A 23565-nucleotide genomic window follows, 5' to 3' on the forward strand; every position below is an offset into this window, starting at 1 on the left:
CCTGGAAGAATCCCAGGAGAAAAATCCTGGGGAAATCCCTCTAGAAATTCCTAGAGGAATCCCTGGCAGAATTATTGGGGAAATTCTTGGGGAAGCCCTGGAGGAATCCCTGGGGAAATTCCTTGAGGAATCCATTAAGAAATTCTTGCAGAAAGCCCTGGAGGAATCCCTGGAGGAAACCCTGGAGAAATTCCTGGAGAAATCCTTGAAAAAAAATACTGGAGGTATCCCTGGAGAAATTCCTGGAGGTATCCCTGGGAAAAATCCTGGAGGAATCCCTGGAGAAATTCCTGGAGGAATTCATGGAGAAATTTCAGGAAGAGTTACTGGAGAAATTCCTAGAGGAAACCCTGGAGGGATCCCTGGAGAAATTCCTGGAGGAGTCCCTGGAGAAATTCCTGAAGACATCATTGAAAAAAATTACTGGAGGTATTCCTGGAGAAATTCCTGGAGGAATCTCTGGAGAAATTCCTGGAGGAATCCCTGGAGAAATTTTTGGAGGAATCCTTGAAAAAAAAATACTTGAGGTATCCCTGGAGAAATTCTTGGAGGAATCCCTGGAAAAATTCCTGGAGAAATCCTTGAAAAAACATACTGGAGGTATCCCTGGGAATATTCCTGCAGGAATCCCTGAAGAAAAACCTGGAGGAATCCCTGGAGAAATTCCTGGAGGAACCCTTGGAGAAATTCCTGGAGGAATTCATGAAGACATTTCTGGAAAAGTCACTGGAGAAATTCCTAGAGGAAATCCTGGAGGGATCCCTGGAGAAATTCCTGCAGGAATTCCTGGAGAAATTCCTGAAGATTTTTCTGGAGGAATCCCTGGAGAAATTCCTGGAAAAATCCCTGGAGGAATCCCTGGAGAAATTCCTGGAGGAGTCCCTGGAGAAATTCCTGGAAGAATACCTGGAGAAATTCCTGGAGGAATCCTGGAGGAATCCATGGAGAAATTCCTGGAGGAATCCATGGAGAAATTCCTGGAGAAATTCCTGAAGGAATTCCTGAAGAAATACTGGAGGAACCCCTGGAGATATTACTGGAGGAACCACGAGAAATTCCTAGCGGAATCCCTGGAGGAATTCCTGGCGGAATTCCTGGAGAAATTCCAGGAGGAATCCCTGGAGAAATTTCTGGAGGAATCCCTGGAGAAATTACTGGAGAAACCCCTGGAGAAATTCCTTGCGGAATCCCTGAGGAAATTCCTGGAGAAATTCCTGGAGAAAGACTGGAGGAATCCCTGGAGAAATTTCAGGGGGAATCCCTGGAGAAATCACTGGATGAACCCCTGGAGAAATTCCTGGCGGCATCCCTGAGGAAATTCCTGGAGAAATTCCTGGAGAAAGACTGGAAGAATCCCTGGAGAAATTCCTGGAGGAATCCATGGAGGTATCCCTGGAGAAAATCCTGGAGGAATCTCTGGAGAAATTCCTGGAAGAATACCTGGAGAAATTCCTGGAGGAATCCTGGAGGAATCCATGGAGAAATTTCTGGAGGAATCCATGGAGAAATTCCTGGAGGTGTCCCTGGAGAAATTCCTGGAGGAATTCCTGGAGAAATACTGGAGGAACCCCTGGAGATATTACTGGAGGAACCACTGGAGAAATTCCTGGCGGAATCCCTGGAGGAATTCCTGGCGGAATTCCTGGAGAAATTCCAGGAGGAATCCCTGGAGAAATTTCTGGAGAAATCCCTAGAGAAATCACTGGAGGAACCCCTGGAGAAATTCCTGGCGGAATCCCTGCGAAAATTCCTGGAGAAATTCCTGGAGAAAGACTGGAGGAATCCCTGGAGAAATTCCTGGAGGAATCCCTGAAGAAATACTGGAGAAATTCCTGGCGGAATCCCTGAAAAAAATCGTGGAGGAATTCCCAGAGACATACTGGAGGAATCTCTGGAGAAATAACTGGAGGAACCACTGGAGAAATTCCTGGAGAAATACTGGAAGAATCCCTGGAGGAATTCCTGGAGGAATCCCTGGAGAAATTTCTGGAGGAATCCCTGGAGAAATTACTGGAGGAACCCCTGCAGAAATTCCTGGCGGAATCCCTGAGGAAATTCCTGCAGGAATTCCTGGAGAAAGACTGGCGGAATACCTAGAAAAATTGCTGGAGGAAATCGTGGAGAAATACTGGAGGAATCCGTGGAGAAATTCCTGGAGAAATACTGGAGGAATCAATGGAGAAATTGCTGGAGGAATTCCCGGAGAAATACTGGAGGAATCCCTGGAGAAATTACTGGAAGAATCACTGGAGAAATTCCTGGCGGAATCCCTGAAGAAATTCCATGAGGAATTCCTGGAGTAATACTGGAGGAATTCCTGGAGAAATACTGGTGGCATCCCTGGAGAAATTTCTGGAGGAATCCCTGTAGAAATTTTTGGCGGAATCCCTGGAGAAATTTCTGGAGGAGCCCCTGGAGAAATTCCTGGAGGAATTCCCGGAGAAATACTGGAGGAATCCCTGCAGAAATTTCTGGAGGAATCCCTGGAGAAATTGCTGGAGGAACCCCTGGAGAAATTCATGGCGGAATCCTTGAGGAAATTCCTGGAGGAATTTCTGGAAAAATACTGGAGGAATCCCTGGAGAAATTTCTGGAGGAATCCCTGGAGGAACCCCTGGAAAAATTTCTGGAGAAACCCCTGGAGAAATTCCTGGCGGAATCCTTGAAGAAATTCCTGGAGGAATTCACGGAGAAATACTGGAGGAATCCCTGGAGAGTTTACTGGAGGAATCACTGGAAAAATTCCTGGCGGAATCCCTGAAGAAATTCCAGGAGGAATTCCTGGAGTAATACTGGAGGAATTCCTGGAGAAATACTGGTGGCATCCCTGGAGAAATTTCTGGAGGAATCCCTGTAGAAATTTTTGGAGGAATTCCTGGAAAAATTTCTGGCGGAATCCCTGAGGAAATTCCTGGAGAAATACTGGAGAAATCCCTGGAGAAATTCTTGGAGGAATCCCTGTTGAAATTTCTGGAGAAATTACTGGCGGAACCCCTGGAGAAAATCCTGGCGGAATCCCTGAAGAAATTCCTTGAGGAATTCCTGGAGAAATACTGGAGGAATCCCTGGAGAAATAACTGGAGGAATCCCTGTAGAAATTTCTGGAGGAGTCCCTGTAGAAATTCCTGGAGGAATCCCTGGAGAAATACTGGAGGAACCCCTGGAGAAATTACTGGAGGAACCACTGGAGAAATTACTGGAGGAACTTCTGGAGAAATTCCTGGTGGAATCCCTGAGGGAAATTCCTGGAGGAATTCGTGGAGAAATACTGGAGGAGCCCCTGGAGAAATTACTGGAGGAGACCCTGGAGAAATTCCTGGAGGAATTCCCGGAAAAATACTGGAGGAATCCCTGCAGAAATTTCTGTAGGAATCCCTGGAGAAATTGCTGGAGGAACCCCTGGAGAAATTCATGGCGGAATCCCTGAAGAAATTCCAGGAGGAATTCCTGGAGTAATACTGGAGGAATTCCTGGAGAAATACTGGTGGCATCCCTGGAGAAATTTCTGGAGGAATCCCTGTAGAAATTTCTGGAGGAATCCCTGGAGAAATTTCTGGCGGAATCCCTGAGGAAATTCCTGGAGAAATACTGGAGAAATTCTTGGAGGAATCCCTGTAGAAATTTCTGGAGAAATTACTGAAGGAACCCCTGGAGAAAATCCTGGCGGAATCCCTGAAGAAATTCCTTGAGGAATTCCAGGAGAAATACTGGAGGAATCCCTGGAGAAATAACTGGAGGAATCCCTGTAGAAATTTCTGGAGGAGTCCCTGTAGAAATTCCTGGAGGAATCCCTGGAGAAATTCCTGGAGAAATCTCTGAAGAAATTCCTGGAGTAATCCCTGGAGAAATACTGGAGGAACCCCTGGAGAAATTACTGGAGGAACCACTGGAGAAATTACTGGAGGAACTTCTGGAGAAATTCCTGGCGGAATCCCTGAAGGAAATTCCTGGAGGAATTTCTGGAGAAATACTGGAGGAATCCCTGGAGAAATTCCTGGAGAAATCCCTGGAGAAATTCCTGGCGGAATCCCTGAAGAAATTTCTGGAGGAACTCCTGGAGAAATACTGGAGGAATCCCTGGAGAAATTCCTGAAGGAATCCCTGGAGAAATTACTGGAGGAACCACTGGAGAAACTCCTGGCGGAATCCCTGGAGAAATTCCTGGAGGAATTCCTGGAGAAACACTGGAGGAATCCCTGATGAAATTTCTGGTGGAATCCCTGGAGAAATTTCTGGAGGAACCCTTGGAGATATTCCTGGCGGAATCCCTGAAAAAATTCGTGGAGGAATTCCCGGAGAAATACTGGAGGAATCTCTGGAGAAATTGCTGGAGGAACCACTGGAGAAATTCCTGGAGAAATACTGGAGGAATCCCTGGAGCAATCCCTGGAGCAATCCCTGGAGAAATTTCTGGAGGAATCCCTGGAGAAATTACTGGAGGAACCACTGGAGAAATTCCTAACGGAATCCCTGAGGAAATTCCTGGAGGAATTCCTGGAGAAAGACTGGCGGAATCCCTGAAGAAATTGCTGGAGGAATTCGTGGAGAAATACTGGAGGAATCCCTGGAGAAATTCCTGGAGAAATTCCTGGAGGAATCCCTGTAGAAATTCCTGGAGGAATCCCTGGAGAAACACTGGAGGAATTCTGGGAGAAATTACTGAAGGAACCACTGGAGAAATTACTGGAGGAGCCCCTGGAGAAATTACTGTAGGAGCCCCTGGAGAAATTCCTGGAGGAATTCCCGGAGAAATACTGGAGGAATCGCTGCAGAAATTTCTGGAGGAATCCCTGGAGAAATTGCTGGAGGAACCCCTGGAGAAATTTATGGCGGAATCCCTGAGGAAATTCCTGGAGGAATTTCTGGAGAAATACTGGAGGAATCCCTGGAGAAATTTCTGGAGGAATCCCTGGAGGAACCCCTGGAGAAACTTCTGGAGGAACCCCTGGAGAAATTCCTGGCTGAATCCCTGAAGAAATTCCTGGAGGAATTCGCGGAGAAATACTGGAGGAATCCCTGGAGAAATTACTGGAGGAATCACTGGAGAAATTCCTGGCGGAATCCCTGAAGAAATTCCTGGAGGAGTTCCTGGAGTAATACTGGAGGAATTCCTGGATAAATACTGGTGGCATCCCTGGAGAAATTTCTGGAGGAATCCCTTTAGAAATTTCTGGAGGAATCCCTGGAGAAATTTCTGGCGGAATCCCTGAGGAAATTCCTGGAGAAATACTGGAGGAATCCCTGGAGAAATTCTTGGAGGAATCCCTGTAGAAATTTCTGGAGGAATTTCTGGAGAAATTACTGGAGGAACTCCTGGAGAAAATCCTGGCGGAATCCCTGATGGAATTCCTTGAGGAATTCCTGGAGACATTACTGGAGGAATCCCTGTAGAAATTTCTGGAGGAGTCCCTGTAGAAATTCCTGGAGGAATCCCTGGAGAAATTCCTGGAGAAGCCCCTGTAGAAATTCCTGGAGTAATCCATGGGAAAATACTGGAGGAACCCCTGGAGAAATTACTGGAGGAACCACTGGAGAAATTACTGGAGGAACTTTTGGAGAAATTCCTGGCGGAATCTCTGAGGGAAATTCCTGGAGGAATTCCTGGAGAAATACTGGAGGAATCCCTGGAGAAATTCCTGGAGATATCCCTGGAGAAATTCCTGGAGAAATTACTGGAGGAACCACTGGAGAAATTCCTGGCGGAATCCCTGAAGAAATTTCTGGAGGAACTCCTGGAGAAATACTGAAGGAATCCCTGGAGAAATTCCTGGAGGAATCCCTGGAGAAATTACTGGATAAATCCCTGGAGAAATTACTGGAGGAACCTCTGGAGAAATTCCTGTCGGAATCCCTGAAGAAATTCCTTGAGGAATTCCTGGAGAAATACTGGAGGAATCCCTGGAGAAATTACTGGAGGCAGGGATGGCATGCTCCTCAGTGTGAGTGCAAGTGTGCGCGGTTTTAATATGAAAATGAGCTGCACGGTGCACATTTCCAGTGTGGAATGCCATCCCTGACTGGAGGAATCCCTGTAGAAATTTCTGGAGGAATCGCTGGAGAAATTTCTGTAGGAATCCCTGGAGAAATTCCTGGCGGAATCCCTGAGGGACATTCCTGGAGGAATTTCTGGAGATATACTGAAGGAATCCCTGGACAAATTCCTGGAGAAATCCCTGGAGAAATTACTGGAGGAACCACTGGAGAAATTTCTCGCGGAATTCCTGAAGAAATTTCTGGAGGAACTTTTGGAGAAATACTGGAGGAATCCCTGGAGGAATTCCTGGAGAAATTCCTGGAGTAATCCCTGGAGAAATACTGGAGGAATCCCTGGAGAAATTACTGGAAGAACCACTGGAGATATTCCTGGCGGAATCCCTGAAGAAATTCCTGGAGGAATTCCTGAAGAAATACTGGAGGCATCCCTGGAGAAATTTCTGGAGGAATCCCTGTAGAAATTTCTAGAGGAATCCCTGGAGAAATTTCTGGCGGAGTCCCTGAGGAAATTCCTGGAGAAATACTGGACGAATCCCTGGGGAAATTCTTGGAGGAATCCCTGTAGAAATTTCTGGAGGAATTCCTGGAGAAATACTGGAGGCATCCCTGCAGAAATTTCTGGAGGAATCCCTGTAGAAATTTCTGGAGGAATCCCTGGAGAAATTTCTGGCGGAATCCCTGAGGAAATTCCTGGAGAAATACTGGAGGAATCCCTGGAGAAATTCTTGGATAAATCCCTGTAGAAATTTCTGGAGGAATTTCTGGAGAAATTACTGGAAGAACCCCTGGATAAATTCCTGGCGGAATCCCTGAAGAAGTTTCTTGAGGATTTCCTGGAGAAATACTGGAGGAATCCCTGCAGAAATTACTGGAGGAATCCCTGTAGAAATTTCTGGAGGAATCCCTGTAGAAATTCCTGGAGGAATCCCTGGAGAAATTCCTAGAGAAATCCCTGTAGAAATTACTAGATGAATCCCTGGAGAAATTACTGGAGGAACTTCTGGAGAAATTCCTGGCGGAATCCCTGAGGGAAATTCCTTGAGGAATTCCTGGAGAAATACTGGAGGAATCCCTGGAGAAATTCCTGGAGGAATCCCTGGAGAAATTCCTGGAGGAATCCCTGGAGAAATTCCTGGAGGAATCCCTGGAGAAATTCCTGGAGGAATCCCTGGAGAAATTCCTGGAGAAATTACTAGATGAATCCCTGGAGAATTACTGGAGGAACTTCTGGAGAAATTCCTGGCAGAATCGCTGAGGAAAATTCCTGAAGGAATTCCTGGAGAAGTACTGGAGGAATCCCTGGAGAAATTCCTGGAGGAATCCCTGGAGGAACTTCTGGAGAAATTACTGGAGGAACCACTGGAGAAATTCCTGGCGGAATCCCTGAAGAAATTTCTGGAGGAACTCCTAGAGAAATACTGGAGGAATCCCTGGAGAAATTTCTGGAGGAATCCCTGTAGAAATTTCTGGAGGAATCCCTGTAGAAATTTCTAGCGGAATCCCTGAGAAAATTCCTGGAGAAATACTGGACGAATCCCTGGAGAAATTCTTGGAGGAATCTCTGTAGAAATTTCTGGAGGAATCCCTGTAGAAATTTCTGGCGGAATCTCTGAGGAAATTCCTGGAGAAATTACTGGAGGAACCACTGGAGAAATTCCTGGCGGAATCCCTGAAGAAATTTCTGGAGGAACTCCTAGAGAAATACTGGACGAATCCCTTTAGAAATTCTTGGAGGAATCCCTGGAGAAATTCCTGGCGGAATCCCTGAAGGACATTCCTGGAGAAATACCAGAGGAATCCCTGGACAAATTCCTGAAGGAATCCCTGGAGAAATTACTGGAGGAACCACTGGATAAATTCCTGGCGGAATCCCTGAAGAAATTTCTGGAGGAACTCCTGGAGAAATACTGGAGGAATCCCTGGAGAAATTCCTGGAGGAATTCCTGGAGAAATTCCTGGAGTAATTCCGGGAGAAATAATGGAGGAACCCCTGGAGAAATTACTGGAGGGACCACTGGAGAAATTCCTGGCGGAATCCCTGAAGAAATTCCTGAAGGAATTCCTGGAGAAATAGTGGAGGCATCCCTGGAGAAATTTCTGGAGGAATCCCATTAGAAATTTCTGGAGGACTCCCTGTAGAAATTTCTGGCGGAATGCCTGAGGGAATTCCTGGAGAAATACTGGACGAATCCCTTTAGAAATTCTTGGAGGAATCCCTGTAGAAATTTCTGGAGGAATCCCTGGAGAAATTTCTGTAGGAATCCCTGGAGAAATTCCTGGCGGAATCCCTGGAGAAATCCTTGGAGAAATTCCTGAAGGAACCCTTGACTAAACTGCCAGTATATTGCTGTAGCAATAATTTAATTATTTGCCAAAGAAACTTATATAAGGAACTACGAATAATTCCTCAAAACACTACCGCAGACATTTCCTTAAAAATTGACAAAGAAATGCTCAAAGTAATGCCAAAGAAATTTCCCAAAAATAGATTTGAGCGTAGAATGAGCATTTAGTTAAAATACCTAACATAAAGTAAAAACCAAAAAAAAAGATTTCGAGAATTTTTTAATAAACTTCTTAAAGAATCCAGAAATAAGTTTGCCGATAAATTTTAAATAAAATATTGTCCGAGTTGCCGAAGGAGTTTTGCTTGTGAACGTCTACCATATTCATATTTATTATAGTACTAATAAGTAGTTGCAGACGACGAAAAGTACAAAACCCGGGTAAGCCAACACCGCTGTTTCCTGCTGCTGTCATCGCGGTGCGTCTGAGCCCGTTACGCCGGTACCTTTCTGCATCGCATCCGACTGCTACAGGCGCCCACCCGCCACCCCTTCTGTCGTATCATTGTTTGGTTCGCTCATCTTGCTGTCACAGGTTTGAACTGAATGGGATAATGGGAGCGAAATGGGGAGACGAACTTTCCCAAATGCCTCATAAACGGCAAAGAATCCGCAATGCCGTTCGCCTACGAGGACCGATAATCGCACCCGTGTCCATCGTTCGATCGGAACGAAAACAAACCACCGATCACGGTAGGACACCCACACTTTCTCAACATTTTCCCAACCAATACAGATGCACGTTTTGCATGTATTGGTGACGCGAAAGTATGTGAACACCAATACATTCACAGCAACGTAGCAACCGATGACACCCACACATTGCAGCTTGTCAATGTGTGGTCAAAAATACTACTCGAATTTTTGTGCGCGCAGGCGCACCATCAAATAAGCGCGGAAAAGTGCTTCTACCGCCGACAAGCTACTTTTGCGCTTACAGCGTGAGCGTTTATGCACGGAATATGCGCGCTTTGTTTTGGGTGTACGGATACGAGACGTATACTACATTCAAGGAGGATCTGCAAGCACTACAAGTTTTCGAGCGAAGCGTGCTAAGGACGATCTATGACGATGTGCAGGAGAACGGTGTGTGACGGAGAAGGATGAACCACGAGCTCGCTGCACTTTACGGTGAACCCAGCATCCAGAAAGTGTTCCAATCTCAAAGGATCCGATGGTCAGGGCATGTTGCAAGAATGCCGGACAACCACTCAGCAAAGTTGGTGGTCACTGCTGATCCGGTTGGCAAAAAGAAGGCGTGGATCGCTGCATTACGAACACTGGCGTGACCAAGGATGGATATTTGGATAGAAGTAACCAAGAATAGTACAAACTGACGTTGGCTAATCGGAATAAGAAGTCATTTATCAAAGAATGATTTTTATATACCGTTTCGTAATCTGTAAGCACATTTCAGTAATATAAAGCCCGAAACTATCATAGTAAAACATTTTCACAACAAAAGTCCTTTCAATTGGCATAAGAGCTCGTAGTTGTTCTACGCTTCCGGAAGGGTTCGACCGTTGTAGTGGTTATCTTCCGTCTCAACTTGGACCGTTGGGTGCTCGGCACTGTTGTAGTCGTCGTAGTCGTTGTCGTCGAAATGGGACGTTTCCGTCTAAGTCGATTCTTTTCGGCTGCCGCCGTTGTCGTGGCCACCGTTGTTGTTATAATCCTTTTCTTTTTCACAATTGCCGCTTTCCCAGCTGTTGCTGCCGGCATCATCGCGTTCCAAGATGTACTACCGCCGTACATTGGACGGAGTGGTTCAACTACCGGTTGGGAACCGGTTGGCATCGACACGGACATCTTAGGAGTTCTTTTCACGGAGTTGTCGCTCGCATGAATAGCATCTGAGTCCACGTTGGTGGTGAACAGTGGACGATCGTTAACGGCATAGTTGTAGTCAGGCTCCTCCGCTTCTCCGGACATTCTTAGAGATCCACTAGGATGCAAATTGAAACCAGTGCCAACGTTACCCCAGGGAAAGAACTCGTCACCATACATCCATCCGCTCTGGTCGTCATAGTAGCTATCGGTATAGTTGTACTGCGGGAAGAAAATGTCACCGAGTATGTATCGCATGTCGGGGTACGAATCATTTCCAGTATCGCTGATGTTCACTGGAGGAAGCAGTATTATTTCGGGAAGCTCATAATCGTTTTCTTCTTTTGTTGGATTCGCGATTTGGCAACTGCTGGAAGCCATCTGAAAATGAATGTTTAAGTGATTATTTTCAATGAACTATAATTGTTTAAGTGAAACGAACCAGGTGAAACACAACTAGAACAAGTGTAGCCAAGGCCATCGTTACCGGATTGGATACTGAAGCGTACTAGTAGGGTCGAATACAAGTAGCATTAGTTTTGTTGTGAATTTGGTGGCGAATATTGTCCTCTAATCATTACAATTTTAGTCATTATAAATTAGGTCTGATCATTTTCTAATGGTTTCCGTTACTGGCCTCGTTACGCCACACCCCCAATTGAACTGTACCCATACCTCTATTCAGGTGATTGCACAAATGAAGATTATTCCCGAACAGATTTTAAGGTTTCTGGGCAGCTCAAGGATGTTTCGCGACGTGTTCGGGGGTTTTTAAAGCGTATCAATAAGCTTCTGTGTTTCACGCGATTTTTTTTTGTTTTTATTAATGTGTAGTTTAACTAAAAGCTTATTCTACAATTAACATTAATTTCATGCGATTTTCAGAGGGCTCCAGGAGCATTCATGAGAGCTTCAGGGCACTACAAAGGAGTTGCAAGGCATTTTGGTGGATTAAGTGGGTTCCACTGAAGCTTTAGGGAAGCCTGTAAGAATACAAGGGGGTTCTCTGGGGGCTGTTAAATGCGTTTCAAGGCATTTCAAGAGGTTTCATGGGACATCAGGGGGCCTTAGTCTAGGTTTAGGGGAGTCTACGAGAGGTTTGAATCATGGAGTATCAAGCTATTTCGAAAAGTTTCATAGTTCTTCTACGAAGATTTCAAGCCATTCAAGGTGTATTAAAGAATTTCAAATGATTCCAGGATATTAGCCTTCCAATTGCCTCACCTTCAGAAAACGTAGTTTTTGGTTTGGGACATCAATTACCCTAATACTAATGCAAAAGGAGGGTTGAGTGAGGCTTCAGTGGTGTTCAAAAGGGTTTCAGAGTGGTCTTCTTGGGGGTTTTGAGGCATATCAAAGTGTTTACAGAGATTTCATGAAGTTCAGTACACTTTAACCCTGCTAAGATGTTTTGCTTAGTGCATCACAATGACGTAGTGAACGTTCAGTGAGCCCTACTTACTTACTTTCAGTCCTGAGCACCCACGGTGGTGCAGAGGACCGAATGGAAAGATTTTCATCGTGTGCGATTCCCAAGTAACACACTTGTCACCGAAAAGTCATGGCGGCGCAGGTTTTTGTTGCACATAAGTTACTGTGATTTACTTCTAGCAAATAAGTATTTGTTAGAAGTAAGTCACAGTGACTTCTGCGCAACATAAACCTGCGCCGCCGTGACTCTTCGGTGAAAAGTGTGTTACTTGGGTTGCCAGCCATCGCCTTGACCTGTGACTAGGTCAAATTTCTATCGACTCGCGTGATTTCGTTGTTGAGGTTGCGCCACCGTGAGCCTCTGGGTCTGCTTCTGCTGCGATGTCCTGCTGGGTTCCTGTCTAACCCTTGTTTGCAGATTTCGTTTCCGCCCCTGCGTAGAGTGTGGCTGACCCACCTCCACTTTCGCTTCCGAACTTCTGTCGTTATCGGCTTTTAATGACATCGACTATGGAGCTCCACGTTGGAGATTTGTGAGGCCACCATGCACGAATTATATACCGCAGGCATCTATTGATGAAGACCAGCCGTTGCGTATTCATCACTGATACACACCAGGTTTCACTGGCGTATAGCAGCACAGATTTCACGTTCGAGTTAAAAATTTGGATATTGATGCGTCGAGAGATCTGGTTGTTTTTCCATACACTTCTTAAACCCGCAAAAGCAGCCCTCGCCTTTTTGATCCGTGCACCTATGTCAATCTTGGTGCCGCCATCGGACGCCATTTGGCTACCAAGAAATTGCAAGCTTTAAACATTCTCCACTAATTGCCCAGCTACAGTAAAGCTGGAAGGGTTGACCATGTTTACATCCAACGATTTGGTCTTGTTGACGTTGATGGTAAGACTTGCCGCTGAGGAGCGATTGGCAAGATCATCGAGCTTGCTCTGCATATCAGAGCGCCGCCGAGCTACTTAGAAGAGCAACGTCATCAGCCAGTTCGAAGTCATTTAGGTGCTCTACGGTAATGGGCTGCCACAGCAATCCACGATTTGGTTCAGTTAGCCTGTCTGAGTCATATTCACCCCAACACTCTACTAAGGTTAAAGGAAGCTTACGGTGGTCCCTGAGGGAGCTTCAAGAGGTTTTAGCGCTGGATTTCAGGGAGTTCCTGGTGATTTCATGTGCTTTTAGAGGACATTAAGGGCAATTTAAAGAGAATTATACAAATGTTAAAGGTGTTTTACCCAAGTAACAATCAGCATGCCTTGAAGGTTTATTCATGTTTTATTCTGGTTTTATACGAGCATGTCAAAAAGCTAGTTGTTCTAAATTAGTTTTATGTGGTAGTTTTTTACTTTGAACCTTTGGCGTTCCATAAAACTATCATATAACTTCTGCTATAAACATCTTCAGTTAAAGATTTGCAAGCAGACATGAATTGGTTTTATCACTTATTATATACCATTTCAATAAAACTTGCATTTGCGATTGTTGTCGGAGAGATTTTTTGTAAACAAATACACAAAACTGTGAGGCAATGCATAAAACCAGCAAAAGATTTCGTAGTCGTAACATAAACCAAAAAAATGCTGTGATAAAACCGCTAGTTCTATCATGAGCTCAGTTATGACTACCTCAGGAAGGTTAGCCCTATTGAAGGAATCATCAGGAACACAGAGTTTTATCAGATAAATATGTCGCCTAGCCGGGATAATTCATGTAAATACAGAAAAATTATTACTCAATTTTATGATTTCACGTACAGCTTAAGCTCAAATTAAACCATTAAACACGTTTCCGTCATTTTATTTTGTCAGAAAAATTACATAATGTCTTTTAAACTCCGCTGTGTTGAAAAAACCTTTTTTGCACCCAATTCCACCGAGTAAATTCAATGCATTTAACTTCCAAATTATGCATAGTTTGTGTGGCGCACTTAGTTTTTGTCATTATCACAGTCACATTCACCACAAATTTTCCGTGGCATGTCTCCTGGCACGTATTTAATAGGAAAACAAATCTGAATTCCATATCTGCATCTTTCCAATTGATGGCTGGATAAACAACCAAGCATAATTTATTCTGACGATCGAACATTGGGAGTGAAAAATAATCAAAACAATTATTTGACAAGTCAGAAGACGGTTTTATTTAGAAGATTGATAAAACTATGATACAACCCGAAATCCTAAGCCGGTTTGCATACGAAGTCCTGTAGACCTTAATAAGACTGGGCCAACTAGCCAGAACGTGGGCTTATTGAGGCATACAAGAACTCGAGAGCATTTTCAAGTCGGCATCAATGGTTTTATGTTTAGGATTTTTGAATCGCTAAAAAACTTTGATAAAATTAAAATGGTTACTTGGGTAGGGCCCATTCAGGATTCACTGGGATTCATGGGGTATCGGGGTACCGTACATAGTTGTGAATGATCGTTGTTCAAAGTTTCACAAAATTATCACTAGTTATGCTTGTTGGAGTTCTTAGATACCCTCAAACTCCCTGCCACTTCACCTTCAACTCGCCTTAATCGCCCTTCAGTGTCATCCTCCATTCCTTTCACGTGAACCCCTTCTTTTAAACTTCACCTAAAGTCCACCAACTAAAGGACTATTCAATTTGCTAAACCAACAACTTGTTTGTGTGACTTACTTTTTATTTGTCAATAAAATATTTATCAGTTTCCTTTTGCAACAAATTGTTCTTTATTGTGTTAAGTAAGTGATTTTCAAGACACTACAATAAAAACCCATTTTGCACATACCTACTTAACATTTAAATGTTCATGAACTAAATGTACAAAAACCTAGAGCAAATGGAGGTGTTAGGGGTGTTTCAGGGTGTTCGTGAAGGTTTCAGCGTGGTACCTAGAGATCCCAGGGGCACTTCGTGGAATCTCAGACGGGTCCAGAGGGTCTAAGGGGCATTTCAAAAGGCATGAAGGGTGCTTAAGGAGGTTTAAGGGCGTTTCAGGACATCCATAGAGGTTCTTAGGGGTACCTGAGGGCCCCAGAGACCCCCTGGAGCTCACCTAAAATGCTTCTGAAACCCTCAGAGACCTTAAACGCCCCACAGACCCACTAAAACCCTCCAAAAATGCTCTTGAGACCCTTATGTGATTCTTAGGGGTATTCCAGGCGGTTTCAATGAAGCTGTAGAGGGATCCTAGGGCGTTTCAGAGGTTATAAAGTGGTTTTATGAAAGATACCTGGAGTTTTCAGGAGAGTTCAGAGGATTTCGGAGGTATTTCAAGAAGGTTTAAAGCATTTTCGGCGGGTTTTAGAGGCGTTACAGAGGCGTTTTCGGGGATTTTGGAGGGTCTCAGGTGCGTTACATGGAGTTCAAGTGGATCTGAGGGGGATTTCAGAGGCATCTAAAGAAATTTAAAGGATATTTTGCAAATTATGAGGAGTTTCTGCTACTGGTGCATTTCTAGTTGCTTAGAAGAGTTACAGGTGCGTTACATGAGGTACAAAAGAGTTTCCGGGGGATTTTTGTTTTGTTTTGTTTGGCATGTTTTGGAAGTTTCATACCCAACAAACATTTCAGCTGTAAACTGCCCTCATTCGCTCAACAGTCCCATGTGAATAGGAAACCCAGCATACAAGGGACTGTTATTCAAATAGGGGCAGTAAAAGAATTGAACAAACAACTCTCAACCCTTTGAAGCCGAAGGGGTCATATATGACCCCAACATAGAAACGGCTGTATAATTTTACCCATTCGATAAATCAGAATATTGTCTACGGCAAAGTTTTTCCAAATTAGGGAAAAATGGGAATGTTTGTATTTGGGACTTCATTGATAACCTAGAACATCCTGAACACCATGAAATTTGGAAAAACGAAATAATTGACATACAAGTTGTTCTAAAAGCTCAACTAAGATGTGTGTCACGTTTATATGTACTTATTCAGTCTTCGTCAATAATATCAAAAGCTGTTTCATATTCTGGGATGATCTGCGTGCTCCAAACTGTCCTATAGTGAAGTCCTTCAAATCTACAAGAATAAATTTATTTTTGTTTCGCCTCAAATAATAGCATTGCATCACCTACTGAGATTCGTGAAGCTCTTGGCATCTACAATGGCATTTATAGACACTATATGGATATTCAAGGTCAGCCAAACTACCTTGGATTTCAGGACTTCAGGTCTACACTCGTAAAACAGCCAATTCTGCTGTGCAGAGTAACGTTGTATATTTATCCGTGGTTACTGGACTTATTGTGGTGATATGGGGGTGCTCAATAAATACAACCGTTTACTTTGAGGTCGTTTTACAGAATAATCTTTATTCTTCTAATGTCATCTTAATGTCAATGCCTACCTTGATTAATATTATTCACTACAACTTTCGGGGTGCTCAATAAATACAACCGTTTACTTTGAGGTCGTTTTACAGAATAATCTTTATTCTTCTAATGTCATCTTAATGTCAATGCCTACCTTGATTAATATTATTCACTACACTTATCTACTTTTTAACTATAAACCTTTGGGTCATTCAGGGTCGTCCAAACTGTTCTATAATCAAGTCTTTCAAATCTACAAGAAAAACTTTATGTGTTTTCACCATGAATAATAGCATAGCATTATCTGTTGAGGTTCATGAAGCTCTTGAAATCTCAAATGTCATTTAGAGACACTATGGGAATATTCCAGGTCAGCCAAACTATCTTTGAGTTCAGAACTTCAGGTCTACTCTCGTAAATAGCATCAGCTATATCTGACATACTGAGTAACGTTTCATAATCAATCGGGGTGACTGGACCAACCTGAACTCTACTGTATATTATAATGAACCTTTGGGACATTGAGGGTTGTTCAAACTATCCAGAAGTTTAGCTCTTGATAGTAACAGTAGTTATTCTCACAATGAACTCCGAACTGTAATCTGTAAACCCCCTGGCATATCATGAGTCATTCCCCACGGTTGTTTTGAGATATTCCAGATCAACAACACTACTCCGGAGACCATAGTTTCAGGTCTACACTTGTGATAAAGGGTGATACGGTCAAAATTTGGTCACACAATTTTTTTCATAACTTTAGACTGCGTACACCAAAACAGCTGATTTTTGTACCAGTAATGCTACATTATATGTAGCTTATACCATAAAATTTTCATCAAAATCGATTGAGTATTGGTTGACATATAGATAAAACCATCGACCTACCTTTTTAAAATTTTGTACAAAGGCGCTCCATAGTAAATTTTCGGAAATTTAAGGTCAGTAAAGCACAATTTTGATTATAGAACTACCAATACTGCTCCGATTTTTATCAAAATTTTACAGTATAGTACTATTATGAAAATATGTTCTTAGTAAAATTTTGAGCCATTTTGTATGAATACTTTCAAAGTTGTAGCAGTTTGAATATGAAAAAAACTGACCGGGTGCCACTTAAGCAAATATAACTTTGTAACGGCTGGATCAAATTGAATGAAATTTTTACACAACATTTTGATATGCATACTTCACATACAGAAAAATTTTCATTGAAATCGGTTTAGTATCTCTGGCTCTATAAATAAAACAGTAAAAATGTGTGAATCCTTTTTGCACAAAATTTTAAAATTGCAGATCTCAGGGTTCAAAAATATCTCCGCAAATACTAGACCGATTTTGATGAAAATTTTATGGCACAAGCTATGTATAATGTACCATTACTGATCCAAAAATCAACTGTTTTGGTGTACGAAATCTGAAGTTATGAAAAAAATTGTGTGACCAAATTTTGACTTGACTTGAAAAAAATTGACAAAATTTGACCACATAAACAAATATAACTTTGTAACGGCTGGATCAAATTGAATGAAATTTTTACACAACATTTTGATATGTATACTTTACATACAGAAAAATTTTCATTGAAATTGGTTCAGTATTTCTGGCTCTATAAATAAAAGAGTAAAAATGTGTTCTTATTTTTTGATCCTCTTTGTACAAAATTTTCAAATTGCAGTTTTCAGGATTCACAATATCTCCGCAAATACTTAACCGATTTTGATGAAAATTTTATGGTATAAGCTACATATAATGTACCATTACTGGTCCAAAATTCAGCTGTTTTGGTGCACGCAGTCTCAAGTTATGAAACAAATTGTGTGACCAAATTTTGACCGTATCACCCTTTAATAGCTTTTGCCACTACGTTAAGTAGTGTTACATAATCCACTGTACTTACCAAAGTGATTAGAGGAACAATATGCGTTGTTATATATTTTTGGGATATTATGGGCTTCCTTACTGTTATGAAGCTTAGTTGATAAAAACAACTACTGTAACTTTCAGAAGACTTACTGCACATGATAGATTACAAATTGCTGCTTTTAATGAAAGAAGTTACCGTTACACCCGTAGGCTTTAGGATCTAAACTCAAGAACAGTTTGGATGACCTAGGATATCCCGACTGATCTGATACTGTCTATTGAACTTTCTGAAAACTTAATAGACATGACAGATAACACATCGTAGCTTTGTATAATGGAAGAAGTTGCCGTTATACCCGTAGAATTAAGGATCTAAACTCAAGAATAATTTGGATCACCGAGGATATCAAGAAAAAATATTTTGCATAATATTCTACCGTTTTTATGCTATTCACCACCAAAACTACAAAAAACGTAGGAAAAACTCCATAATATCGCTTGGAAAAAATCCGGCTTCAAAGGGTTAAGCAAATTTCAGTTTAAAAGATACTCAGCTATCTCTATTTCTTAGGTAGGATATTCGGCGAGGGTCAGAGGCGTTACGGAGACGTTTTCAATTGTTTAGAGGGTCTCGGGTGCGTTCCCAAGTAACATTTTTAGTCAAATAGACCAAGGGATAAATGACGTAGCATTTAAGGGGGAGGGGGAGTCCCTGGAATTGCTACGAACCAAGTATTAGGTATGGGAAAATAGGCTACAAGGGGGTGTTGAAAATTGGCCTAAAAATGCTAATTCATTCATGGACGGTTCCCAAAAGATTCCTATAAATTAAACTAAAATAAAAGTTATCAGGTTTTATGGCGGTTTCAGAACCTCGACGTGGCTTATTGGTCATTAAACTGTTTGTTGGGTTATATGGGGTCCGAGGGAGTTGTAGAGGGATTTCGAAGGCATTCCGAGAAGTGGCAGGGGATTTTCAGCGGGTTTCAGAAGCGTTTACATGGGTCTCCAAGGGCGTTTCGGAAGGTCTGCATTACTCTCTTGAACACCCTTGTAATGCCCCCGAAATCCCCAAGCAATAATCACTCAGGTCCGAAAATATTCATATGGCATTAGACGTGGGTCATTACCACACAGTTGGGTGCTACTGGAATTTGTTCCATTGTTTCGTTGGTGGTTATGTCCCTTGGAACGCACAATCCAAAATTCAATTCTTCAAACTACCGGTTCTATAGTTATCCATATGACCCATACGCAGCTTTCGAAACCACTGAGATTTCATTAGTTCACTAAATTCGCTAATCCACCGCATTTTTGGCCGTGTTCAGGAAAATATCACTTTCATTGGTATCATGGACGTTGCCGGGAGTCCCAGAGGGTCTCAGGGGCGTTTTAGGGGGTCTCATAAGTATTTTAGGGGATTCCATGGGGTTTCTGGAGGTGACAGGAATGTTTTAGTGTACCTGGAGGTCTCAGGGGATATCCGGGGGCCTTATGGTGTTTAGAGACGGGGGTTTGGTGTTCCAGGAGGTTACTGGGGCGGTTTACACTATTGAAACGCCCAGAAATCCCCGCAATCACTTTGGAATACCTCTAAACGCCCTACCACTCCTGAGACACCTACAAAGAAATGGCTTGAAACGCCCCTGAAACCTTAACCATGCCATGGTAATGCAAATGAGATCCCCGTTATCATTTTGAAATGCTCCTAATAGCTTCAGAAACCTAAAACCTCCCGGAACGCCCTTAAACGTTCCTGAAACCCCCTAAAATTCTCTGAAATCGCTTTAAACGCCTCTAATATATATACAGGCCCTTGATGCTTCCTCTGAATCGCACTTAAAGTCCCTTGAACCGTTCATGAAGCCCCCTTGATATTATTGAAACACCCACTGAAACATCAAAGAAACCTGGCGGAGTGCCTTTAAGAGGCTTCCGAAACAACACTCTGAAACTCCCTTGAAACCCCTTTGAAACCCCTTATTTTCCGAGAGTTAAAGACATACTAATGTGATTTTCATGTCAATGACCAAATAATTAGTGGAATTTAAGTGCTAAATGGGGTCTCCAATCGCCAATCTGGAGACGGCGATACCCGTTCTGGTCGGAAAAATTTTCTTTACTCCCTGGGCGGGCATAGTGTATCACTGTGCTTGCCTCACAACTAATTCATGCAATGGCAGGCAAAGAAAGCCCTCCAATTAATAACTGTGGAAGTGCTCAAAGAACACTGCGTTGGCGAGAGGCAGGCCAAGTTCCAGTGGGAACGTAGAGCCATACAGAAGAAGAAGAAGTCATAAATTAGTTCTAAGGTTCTGAATGTGATTTCAAATTAAGCTAATGACAACTGTCAGTTGGATAATAATCTCTCTGAAGCCGATGAGTGGATTAATGGGCTGATGATGCCGTTTACAATTGCATGGAAACCATCCACAGTTATAGAAATCTTTGTTGAGACTATTACAATCAAAAACAGTTTTGTAGTTCCCCACTTCCGGAGTATGATTGATTGTTTTGTTACGTTTTATCGTAGCTAGACATTTATTTCTCAGTTTTTATGGTGAACGGTGCTATGCATTTTTCCGCCTTATTATTTCTTTTACCTGTAGTCGCAGGACACACTGTAAGTTATTCTTACAACCAACTTTTTGCAAACAAATACATTTGTATATCATTATTACAGTCAAACAACTTTAATGATCAGAGCAGCAGAAATAGTGCTCAAAACGATGATGATAGATTACACATAGTAAACGGACTTCGTAAAAGTTCTACTGTACCTGTCCTCCAACCAGAACGTTCCTCAAGCTATATGTCTTCAGATACAATTCCCTATGTCAATGCACGAACAACGCCACAACGAGGACTAGTCCGCAAAAGCCAATCAGGAACAACGATATCAACAACAACTACACGCGTTTTGAAGAAACGGAAGAAGCTTAGTTCGACGGTCACTCCCAAAAGCAGTACTACACGAGTCTTGACCACTCGGACGATGGCTGAGACTACAAAGCCAAGTACAAGAACCTTAACAACAAAGACCAAAACCACAGCTCGCACTACTCTTACTACTCGTCTAACTACAAAACCAATCACGTCTACAATTCGACCAAGAACATCAACGAGAGCAACTCTACGAACGAGTACTACGAAGCCTTCGACCTCTACTGCAAAGCAGCCAACTACAATAACGCAAACAACCACGACGAGATCTTCAACTGCAACAACAAAACGTTCATCACCAACTTCCATTCCGGTGACTATCGCTTCAACGACACATGCCCTAACAACAACCACAGCATCTACGAGTACGAAAACTCCATTCTTCCCGACTGAACCAGTCAGCAGTACCACTACAATTTCTACAACAACGACACCCAACACTGGCACAACCACGCTGAATCCATCAGCGTCAAAACTGGCATTTTTTGAAACAGCAAAAACATCAGACAGCATATTCCCTCCAACCGAGTCTTCCACCTGGACGTTCAGTTCCAAACGTCCTGGAGCCAGAATGATAGCCGATTACATCGTTTACGATGACGACGAATTTCCCAACAATAACCTAACCGAATCGTCATTATCGTCGTTGCAGTGGTGGTCACCTAAAAAGATGGCTCCACCTGAATCACAATGGTGGGAAAATTCTGACAACTACGGTGACTACAGCTTCGATTGGACGTCGCTGTTTGGGGACGGAAACGATAGCAGCAGAAACATTGCTTGGTGATGGCAAGTCACGAAGAGTTTTTTTCAGGGTTTAAAAAAAAAGATCAAATAAACAGAACACTAATTTCAAAAGTCATTATACAGTGAGCATACTATTGGTAGATGATTTCCTTATTATTTATTTTATTATATGTTATCATCAACAAACTAGAACTGTGAGGATATTGGAGGAATCCGACAGCGATCGAAATGAGTTATCCAAAAATCATCGAGCTAACTCCGCATATCAGCGCGCCGTTATGCTAAGAGAGCAATGTTATCAGTCAGTTTGAAGCCTTTCCCGGTGAAGTACTAACGATCAAAACATGATATTGGTTTGATTGATGTAAGAGATAAAAGTACTGAAAATAATATCTTGAAAATGTTTCTGAAACATCTGAACAATACCAATACATATTTGATATTTCAAGATCAAACGAATAGCTCGCTGCTATTGGTTTGATATTACAAGAGCAAAATATGATATTATGATGATATTCCAGGAGTGAAATCTAGATTTTATTTTTACATCTTTTATCTCTTATATCAATAAAACGAATATCACTTTTTGATCTCCATATCAAAATATGATAATATTGAGATCTTTTCCTCTACCGGGATTTAGCTGCTGCATGGTTATGGAGGCTGCTGTAGCAACCCACGAGTTGGTTCACGATCAAGCGCACCCACTAGGATTTTGTCGATTACGATGAGGAACAGAAGCAGTGATAGGATACATACTTGCCTCACTCCAACAATATCCCGGATGGGGTCGGACAAGACAACGTTGTGCAGTACTCTCCTGCACTGATTGAGCTGCGGTGTTGACACGGGGAATGCGTCGAACCCTTGGAAATGGTTTCCAAAGTGCTGGAAACAGCGTTTCAACTGGTCAGCCTTGTCGGTCAATAACTGTTCAGACTTTCACGGAAATCATAGCATTTATCTTAGTCCCACTGAGGCAACGTGAAACATCGTAGAAAAGACAGGATGTCGCCGGTGTTTGCGGCATTCTTGTCTTCGTTGGTTAGGGAGTCCGCCCACGCTCTTTTGTCCCGTCTAAATGAGCGTTTTACTTCCTTCTCGAGAGCCGAATAGCGCTGACGGACTAAGGCTTTGGCTCCTCGTGTTTTCGCTCGCTCTATCGCGAATTTGACGTTCCTTCGCTTCTCTATCTTCTTTCAGGTATCATCTGTACAGACCTCAAACTAGCTCCGCTGAAGCTCCGCAAGTCGGTGTCCTTAGCCAAGAAGGAGTACAACCTTCTGGTCGAGGAACAAACACTTAATGGAACGTCTTCTTGTTTGCTGTCAACGCGACCGGAGCTGTAGAGGAATGAACAAACCACCCCATGACTCCAGCATGGTCGAAATCTGCCCTAGAGACGCGGTCCTCAAGACGGAGGTGGGGCGAAAATCATCTCTATCGCAGGGTGCAGATCTTGGCGTAGATGCAAAATATCTCCAGCACATCATGAGTGAATGACGCTTGTGCTAAAGAAGTGGGCGGCCAAAATGGACGTCTTCTTCGAGGCACTAGCCAAAGAAGAACTGCGCAAGTGAGAACCCTAACGGCGAAGACGACTCCCCAGTGTAAAAACCTGGAAGCGATCAACGCCGCAGAGGAGTTCTCAGCCGCCACTTGCAGCTGCCTGCAAGCAGCAGTGAAAGGTAGATGCATCAAGCGCATCGATCCGCCTGCGAAAATGACTGGCAAGCACGCAGATCGCCACGATCAAGCTCTCAGTAGGTAGGTTAGGAAGGTGGGCTCATAGGTTGATACCGAGGGTAGATAGTTGGATTAATAGGCGCCATGGGGAAGTAATATTCCACCTGACACAGGTCCTTTCAGGCCATGGTTACTTCCGACAGTATCTACACCGTTTCGGGCAATGGTTTAGAGGAAACGGCGGAACACGTTTCGTTCGTGTGCCCGCGTTTTCGCACAATGCGTGACCGTATGCTTGTCACATGCGGAGAGGACATAACTCCGCACAATCTTGTCCAGAGGATGTGTAGGGATGAGTTTGGCTGGAACGCCGTTTCAACGGCTATCACCCATATCGTCTGGGAGCTACAGAGGAGGTGGCGCGTGGA

General features: G+C 43.1%; 1 protein-coding gene across 1 annotated transcript; it reads right to left on the minus strand.

The window, feature by feature from the left end:
- Positions 1–9735: 9735 nt before the first annotated feature.
- Positions 9736–10668, minus strand: LOC134285515 (uncharacterized). Its single transcript, XM_062846399.1, has 2 exons — positions 10609–10668; positions 9736–10547 (listed from the first exon to the last, which is right to left on the minus strand). The coding sequence occupies exons 1-2, from the start codon at positions 10645–10647 to the stop codon at positions 9810–9812; spliced, it is 777 nt and encodes a 258-aa protein (XP_062702383.1). The 5' UTR covers positions 10648–10668; the 3' UTR covers positions 9736–9809.
- Positions 10669–23565: the final 12897 nt, after the last annotated feature.

Source organism: Aedes albopictus, chromosome 1 (genome assembly GCF_035046485.1).
Source record: "Aedes albopictus strain Foshan chromosome 1, AalbF5, whole genome shotgun sequence".
Classification (NCBI taxonomy): domain Eukaryota; kingdom Metazoa; phylum Arthropoda; class Insecta; order Diptera; family Culicidae; genus Aedes; species Aedes albopictus.

What these genes read in the sequence shown, in the direction of transcription:
- LOC134285515 (XM_062846399.1), bottom strand. Translation starts at nt 10,647, where the DNA reads ATGGCCTTGGCTACACTTGTTCTAGTTGTGTTTCACCTG. An exon ending in TTCTAGTTGTGTTTCACCTG is followed by an intron (nt 10,548 to 10,608) that starts GTTCGTTTCACT and finishes ATTCATTTTCAG; the next exon opens with ATGGCTTCCAGCAGTTGCCA.